Below are 8650 nucleotides of genomic sequence, written 5' to 3'. Positions count from 1 at the left end.
CAGGAGGAAGAAAAGAGCAGAAATGGTACAGTATGCTGTCAGCCTGTGGGAGCTGTGTGAATCTACACTGTATTTTCGTAAACCTTCTCTTCGCTTGGGACCAAATATTTTACATTTCTCTCTCTTGTAGGAGGGGGCAAGGAGTGCCCCAGCTTCTCCTGGGTGCAACAAACCAGTGGGACTCAGTATGAATGCGCAGGGTGTCTCCACCTCTACCACCCTGCCAACAGATATGCCCAAGAAGAGACGAGCCCCTCAGCCGCCCATGGGTGCATCCCAGAGCGTCCCAAACAACCTCGCCACCTGTCACGTAGGAGGCTCACAGGTGGGTTGGCGGTAGGGAGTGAAGTCTTCTATTCTTGTTGTTGTTCTTCTTCCTTGTTTTTTCCTACTTCCTCGCTCCATTTCTGTTTACAAATCTAGGCTAAAGACACATTTTTATTTACTGGCCTTTTTAACACACAAATCTCTCAATTTGTTATCATGTCTATAATGCTGTAATTTGTTAATTGCGTCTTATTGTTGTTGTCGTTGTTGGGATGTTCTTTTTGGGTTTTCTTTCTATTTTATTTTTTATTTTTACAATTTAATGTTCCTGTATACAGCACCTTAGTGCTTCTTTTGTACAGCACATTGGTCAGCTTAAGCTGTGTTTTGAATGTGCTCAAGAAATATTTACTTACTTACTTACTTGACTTCCACCAAGGCAAGGAAGTTTGTTGGTCTATTAGTCAGCAGAACACTACTTAATAGATTTCAATAAAATCAGATGGAAAATTAGAGCATGGGGGGTTTTCTTTTGGTATTTATAACTTTCAATGTCTGTCAAACCATGAAAAAACACTGGAATAAATGTGATGCAACCTAAAGTCATTGTCTCTCTGTAGAGGTCTGCAGAATCCACCCTAAGGAGTACCAAGAGGAGGGCCCCACCCCCTCCCTGTGCAAACAGCCAGCAGGAGCTGCAGGCACATGCAGAGGTTAAAGGTAAAACCTTTAGTGATTGAGATTTAAAAGAAGGGCTACTGGATGCTAGGGCTGGGTATTGCTAAAAAAGTCTTCAATACTGATACCAATACCGTAACTTCGATACAGATTTTTATAAAATCCATTTTAACAAAAAAGAAATTCCAACATCACAACATTATTTTTCAGCTATTACGTGAGCCCTGTCTCCGTGTGTTACGTAAAGTTGGTCCTGCCTGTCTCTACAACATGTAATGCTGGACAGCCGATCACAGACCTTATTAGATCTTGGCAGAAGCATGCTGCATACTTATTGACTCACTGTTACCGTGCAATTTACTCCTCAGGTATTGAGAGTTGGTATTGAATGACGAGGCATTTTTAGATACTTGATACTTTAGAGGCAATTCGGTCGGTGCCTAAAAAGTATTGAACTCGGTACCCAGCCCTACTGGGTCCTGTGCTGGACACATTTTAATTTCAGTATGATTGAGATCTATTGGCTATTTAAAGGTAAACATTAGGGTCAGTACCATTTCATAATAGTCAATGCAGAGTTACAATTGACTGTCCTAATGCAGGGTGATCCCACGGGTGAGCTTTCTGTTTATTTTGCCATCTACTGGTGATTGTAAAGGCAGCATCATTGAAATAGCAGAGGATATGAAATATGCTGGTAGGATAATCCCAATTGACCTTTTACAGTATTTCAGTGGAAATCAAATGGGTTTAGAGTGGGGCGAATTCTTGTATCTGCCAAATCCTCACGGCTTCAGCCAGTGCCACGCGAGGTCAAGAGAGATTGAAGTTAAATCAAGATTAAAATGTCAACGCGGATACCCTCAAACAAGAAGATTTAGCAGTTAAATCCAGCGCAAACCGCAGCTTTTATCAGTCAGAACAATTTAACCCTGTTCAGGGCAATTAAAGTGACCCGGTGAGCCTTGTTCATAGAACACACTGGCTTCAGTCTGTTCCAAGATAAATCCCTCTATTGTCCAAGCTTTCATTCCCGTGCATTAGTCTGTCTGATACGCTTTCCCCACCTGGGTTCAGGTTTTCTCTTTCTACTGATTTGCTTTCACGACCTGAATGGACAATGACCGTTCTTTTTATTCGACGTAGGTTATTAGTGATCTGCAATTATGTGAGAAGCACTTCATTGTGCACTCAGGCGGCATGGGTTTCAAAAAAGGCAAAGTGAAAGAAAAGAGGAAAAAGTTAAGTCTAAACTTTTTAGTGTACCAATTATCTGACTTAATTGCCCTTCCACAGTGTCAGTGTCTTAGTTCACTCCCTTGTTTTCTTTTAGCCATGATGGTGCAACACACTGCTGAGTTGGTATTAATCCTCGGCTAAAAAAAACCCAACTCCCAGCCAGGAGTTGATGAGCACATTCCTGATCCTGTCCTCCCACACTTACATAATCATGGTCTCTGGAAGTTCTAAATAGCATTTTCACATTAGACCAGAGATCTTCAACAGGGGGTCCGCGAGCCCTAGGAGGTCCTTACAGTCACTGCAGGGGGGGATTCCAAATTGTCAATTTTTGAAGTTTTTTTTTTTCAAACATTAAAAGGTCTTTACATAGTTCCAACATATTATTAGCAAATATATAACTCCCCACTGATGATAAGCTTACTGGCCTATAGGTAAGGTAGTCACTAAGATAGCCACACACAAATATAGTTATTCCTAAGGGTTCACTGTGCCACGTGTATGTGTAACATTAAAAGATGATTTTAAAAAGTAATGCCAACAATTATTATTTGAGTAGCTTGGTATTCTATGCAAAGAAAGTATAAAGGCTTTAAACCGCCCTACACATTATTGTATGCCCAGTTTAATATGCAACTTCATTTTATACAATATATGTAGTAGGGGGTCCTTGCTCCCTCTCTATTTCAGTTAAGGGGTCCTTGGCTTAAAAACCTCGAAGGCCCCTGCATTAGACGGAAGACATTTTCTTTCATCGTTGTTTTCATACTTGATACTTTCTTACCAAACCGGCTTTAGTGTCAGTATGGGACTTCCCTGTAAATGGAGTTGTGACTGAGGCTTTTTCTCCTCCCTGCTTACAGACTCTGTGTTACCTGAAGGGGGTGATTGAGGGCTGCTGCTGCTGTCTCCTTTTCCTCTCCTCCTTCCACCATCCCCATTCCTCCTCTCCGTCCTCCTCCTACGTTGGCCTCTTCTTCCTCCTTCCCGTCTTAGTGGCTTTAATGGATGTCTGTCACTGTTGCCTGCTGCACTTAAAATGCTATTTATTTGTCCTGTTTTTATTTTGTCTGCGTATTCTGCTCATCCTTTTGTCGTTTCTTTGGGAAATTCTGTTACTTTTCTTCTTTTGTCTTTAAGTTTTTGTCCTTTTTGGTATGTTTTCCTTTCAGTGGATTAGACTTTGTAAACTAACTGCTGTGCCTTTTTACTTTAAAAACAGAAGCCAGATCAACATTAGTATGTGTTAAATGAATCCACTCTTTTGATACATCTATAAGCAATTATAATTTTTCCAGACCCCTTTTGTAAAATGATAAATGTTCTCTTTACCAAAATTGTTTTTATGTTACATGCTCATGTCTTTCTTAACTATACAGTTCTATCTATTGTATATTAATGTTTTAAATATATTTATCTTTCCTTTTATTTAATCTTGATTCTTCTGATGATTTGTTTAGACATTATGCTTTTTTCAAAATGTAATGTTTTACAATTTTATATGCAGGGTTTAGTCATTATTAATTAGTATTTCTCTTATTAAAATAAAATTGGGAGCAATTGAACTCTAATCATTTATTTCATTTTAAAAATGTGTTTAGGTCTAAAAGGATTGAGGTTATAAAAAAGAAAAGTTGAATTAACTCTGAGGATTGAGTCACATGTTCTTTTGTTACCTGTTTCTTACGTGTTTGGGGTATTTAAAGATAAATATTGCAGTTTATGGTGCAGAACTGCTATTGGAAATATAGCAATTTCTGTGAGGTTTCAACATTTTATGATGTCATTAAAACCCTTAATTTGAATAATTCAGCCTTTCCTGTTTCTCCAGGGACTGTAGATTCCCTAAACACTGTGGAGGAGCTGAGTGAAATCGATGAGTCACACTCTGAGTCACACTCTGTAAACCTATCACTTCCCTCATCTTCATCACTCCATCTGTCGCATCCACGGTCATCCTCATCCTCCTCACGTCCATCATTTGCTCATCTGCATAAAGTGGCTGATCCGTATCTCCCTTCGTTTCGAGGGAAAGACTTATCTGACGCCCGCTGTGCCCTTGCTAAAGTCCTGACGTCCTCCATTTCCAAAGGAACCCTGACCAAACGTTTGAGGAACTCCGCCACCTTCCCAAAATCCTACAGTGGCTCCTCCTTTATGTCCATGACTCAGAGGTGTTCTGATAACGGGGCTTTCTGTGCAGAACCTGAATCTGTTCTAACATCCAACCTCCCTACTCAGCATGAGTGGGAGGATCCTGCACAGAAGAAAGGAATGACCACGTTCAAAGTGGTCCCCTTGAATAAACAGCAGTCCCATAATGCAGCACTCACCCCAGACCAGATAACAGTAGAATATAACCCTGAGAGTGAAGCTTCTCCTGAGGTCGGGAGAAATCTAACCGAGACTGAGGAGGATCCATGTTCTCCTGACACATCAGAGACTGAAGCACCTTCTCAGAGTTCAGAACCCTTTTCTGAGGACAAGATAGATACTGAAACACCTTTGCAGAGTCCAGAACCCTCTTCTGAAGACAGATCAGACACTGAAGCACCTTTGCAGAGTCCAGAACCTTTTTCTGAGGACAAGACAGAGACTGATGCACCTTTGCAGAATCCAGAACCCTCGTCTAAGGACAGATCAGAGACTGAAACACCTTTGCAGAGTCCAGACCCCTCTTCTGAGGACAAGACAGATACTGAAACACCTTTGCAGAGTCCAGACCCCTCTTCTGAGGACAAGACAGATACTGAAACACCTTTGCAGAGTCCAGACCCCTCTTCTGAGGACAAGACAGATACTGAAACACCTTTGCAGAGTCCAGACCCCTCTTCTGAGGACAAGACAGATACTGAAACACCTTTGCAGAGTCCAGACCCCTCTTCTGAGGACAAGACAGATACTGAAACACCTTTGCAGAGTCCAGACCCCTCTTCTGAGGACAAGACAGATACTGAAACACCTTTGCAGAGTCCAGAACTCTCTTCAGAAGAGATTGAGGCTTCTGACAGGCCAGCTTCTCTTCCACCTCCACGTGATCCAGACTGTCGGGATAGTCCAGTCTCGCCTCTTTCTGACGTTGGGGACACGGTTCAAAAGCAGACGGAAAAGGAGGAACCTGAAGTCCCACGTGAGGCATCACTAGCAGCACCGTCAGTCTGCAGCGATGGAGAACTCAACAGTGACCATCCGACCAACTCAGCGGACCAGACGGCGTGTCCGAGCCCCAGTGGACAGTCTGTCAGTACAGACGTGGACCGTTGTGCTTCGTACACTGATGAGAAAGAAGTCGAGGAGGAAGTGGTACAAGAAGAGGAAGAAGAGGGGGACTTTTTCCCTCCCCCTCCTCCACCTGTATTTTTTGAAGACATGGAGGCCATAGAGGAGAAGCTGGAAGATGCTACAGCTTCCTCTCTGCCATCCAGATTTGCACAGGCAGTAGCAATGGCCGTGCAGAGGTCCCGTCTCCAGAGTCACGGCAAAGGTTTAGGCCCTCCGGCCCCCAGTGGTCCACACAGTACACTTCCCTCGTCACCCAGGTCCACATACCAATACGGTGAGTACCACTGACAAGTTATTGTTTTAATAATTATAGCTCTAGGGTCTAGTGCTCTGGCTTTGATGTGATACAAATACACAGCAGTCCATTAACACTAAAACAAAGTCTCCAAAGAGATAATCTGCAAATTGTTGCTTATAGAGAGCTAAAGGCCCTGAAAACCTATTTTCTCTAACAGCTTCATCTTACTAGAGCTGAGACAATATGCTTTTGTCCCGAATTGATTTATTCACAATACATGGGTGCCAATTTGATTTTGTATTGCGATTTTCATTTATTGCGATTCGATAACATTTTCTATATCTATCTATCTATCTCTCTATCTCTCTATCTCTCTATCTATCTATCTATCTCATGGGGCGTTTCTCTTTCGAGACATTTATTTCATTTGTAAGGAAGTACATAACGTGTATTTTCTGCTTTCGGTCAGAAAACGGATATGATGTCATCGTCGCCGCCAGCGGTACCGTATAAACAGAAAATATTTAGGTGAGACATTGGTAAAAAAGAAAATAAATACAAAAAAATATATATATATGATTGCAAAAATCATCGCAAAAAAATCACGAATCCTACCGATTTTCAATTTATTTTTTCCCCGCCCCTACTTCTTACTGATGAAGGGTCCTACTGTACATTAACACAATTTGGGTTATGACAATAACCGAACATCATAATCATGTTCAGTAGAGCAGGAATAACTTTTAGTTGCATGTTTTTTTTTGTGAAACTTCACAGTACACACATAATTATTAGAAAGAAGAAATTCTAACATAGAAAAAAAGGGATTTTTTTTTTTGGCTTTCTTGGCATGGATATGAGCTGACATGGAGACACTGAATGCATAATGACAAGTATATTTCTGGACATTTGATGTCTGACTGTCCATGACCGTGTGTCCTGGGGCCCTTTTTATTCCCTGCCTATAGAGGATAGATGTGATGTAAATATGTCTCTGTTTTGAATCTCTCTGCTGCAGGTGCCTGACTGGCTTCCTCACACATCTTTGAATAGAAGTCTTCGTTTAGGGTGAGGAATCAGAGCGAGGACACCAGTCTCAGCATGTGTTTAAATCCCAAACAAGATGCCAGCTGAATAATTTCTAAGACAAACTGCATCAGTGTTACAAGCAGCTGATTTGGTTTCTATGTTTTATTTTTATTATCTCTTTTGCTTTTGTGCAAGACACCTTGTTGTCTCATTTTATGTTGGACTTCTATGTTCACAGGTTGAACATAAACATTTTCTGTTGTGAAGTAAGCCAAATGTACAGGATATGAGTTGTTGAACTGACAATGTCCTGTTTTTTTTTTCTTTACTTCCTTTTTGAATTTTCATTGAAGATGTGCCAAGGCCGGACACAACGCTGACGTGAGAGCTTTTTAGTTTTTGTTTGTGTAAAACAAAAGAAATGATGTACTCGCAATAATATGCTTATTCTATGTTTGTGCCAGAATAATTTTTTTTTTTTGTATGCTTTAAGACATGAAGAATGCAGTAAAACTCATGAATTTGGTTTCAGACAGGTTTGTTGTTTAGTCACCAGGTGGCAGAAGAGCATTGTTTCTAAAAAGAAATAAGAATATCCTGACACTATCCATTTGTGAGGTCTTCTTTATCATATGAATTGTGCTGGATGTAAGACAAGTGACACACTTTGTATATTTTTTAAAAGGAAAAAAAAACAGTAAATATTGTTTTCTAATTACTCAGGAGCATGAATGGACATAAAACCTTATTCTAATATTTAATTATCGTAAAATTTTTCCATCTCTGCCAAATCCATTTCAAGGAATAAAAAAACGGTGCCTTATATAATTAATGGGGATTAATGAGAATTTCCTGCATTTCCAGCAACAACAAAAAAACCCTCCTTGGAAGCATCAGTTTTATGCCAAGCATCTCAGCACCTTCCTGAATAAACTCAGTCCACTTTGCTCACATGCACACACTGTTATGTCTTTAACGGACCCATACCTCAGGGCAATACTGCATAGCTATACTTGGGTGCCAAAAGAATTCGCACTACTATACATATTGATCCAGCCCTGGCCTTGGAGGAACTGCAAGGAGCTATGCGAGGTAGAGACCTAGCCAGAATCGCCTGTGGCTAAAGCTCCACGTTTGCCAGGCCTGGACTGAGTGGGCTTGCTTCAAGACTTTCTTTCTCTCTCTAACATTCCTTGCTCCACCTGAGGAGAGAGAGAGGGATAGAGGGAGAGAAAGAGGACGGGTTGCTGGTGGATGATGGGAGGTGACCGCTGACCCTGTCGTGTTTCTGCGGCGCTCCCCCCGGAGGGGGAGCCCGGCCCTCAAGGGCACAGCCGTGTCACAATGCCGTTGTCATGGAGAATGCCATTACCGCCCCTAAGGGAGAGAGCCATGTCTAACGTTTTTCTCTCTTTTTTTTTTTTTTTTTTTTTTTAAAAGTCTGTGGAAAAAGAAACACACATGCTGGAGAGAAGCTCTTTTTCTGCCCAAAGCAATGATATCCAATGTAAGTGACAACTCTGGCATTATCCTTTTTAGCAGGGAAAGGTTGCATTTCAACCTGAGCAGCAAAGCTCATGAGTATGCAGACAAAAGAGAGCTGGATTTATAATGCGATGTAAAATGAAATGCTACTCTTGTCATGTACATTTACGATCCAGCGCGTGGCACAAGACTCTTTCAGCACAGATGAACCTTTGAACAAAAACCGACGTCCACACAAAGAGGTTTTGTTGATTATTGTCTCAGGAGACGCGGTGGCGAGAGACGTGAACAAACATGGTATTCTGAATCGTGGAGGAAACTGGAGTCACATGAACACATCCTGGTTCAAACAAACGGATGAGGAGGCCTTGGTATGAATGCACCACCACTCAATGGATCACTCTTTTCATACACACCTGAACAAACATGGAT

At 41.4% G+C, this 8650-nt stretch overlaps 1 protein-coding gene across 2 annotated transcripts in view; it reads left to right on the top strand.

Moving 5' to 3' along the window:
• Positions 1–7680, top strand: part of LOC120554470 (cordon-bleu protein-like 1) — a 13103-nt gene extending 5423 nt beyond the window's left edge. For both annotated transcript variants that reach the window (XM_039793381.1, XM_039793382.1), the window contains exons 6-10: positions 1–25; positions 131–325; positions 888–987; positions 4016–5740; positions 6723–7680. The exon at positions 1–25 is cut by the window's left edge and continues 55 nt beyond it. In XM_039793381.1, coding sequence (XP_039649315.1) covers positions 1–25; positions 131–325; positions 888–987; positions 4016–5740; positions 6723–6730 — 2053 coding nt within the window. In that variant the 3' untranslated portion in view covers positions 6731–7680. The remainder of the gene's footprint in view (positions 26–130; positions 326–887; positions 988–4015; positions 5741–6722) is intronic.
• Positions 7681–8650: the final 970 nt, after the last annotated feature.

The sequence above is a fragment of the Perca fluviatilis genome, chromosome 24 (assembly GCF_010015445.1).
Source record: "Perca fluviatilis chromosome 24, GENO_Pfluv_1.0, whole genome shotgun sequence".
Lineage (NCBI taxonomy): Eukaryota > Metazoa > Chordata > Actinopteri > Perciformes > Percidae > Perca > Perca fluviatilis.
The sequence above is the reverse complement of the archived record's forward strand: the minus strand, read 5'-3'. Positions and strand labels throughout refer to the sequence as shown.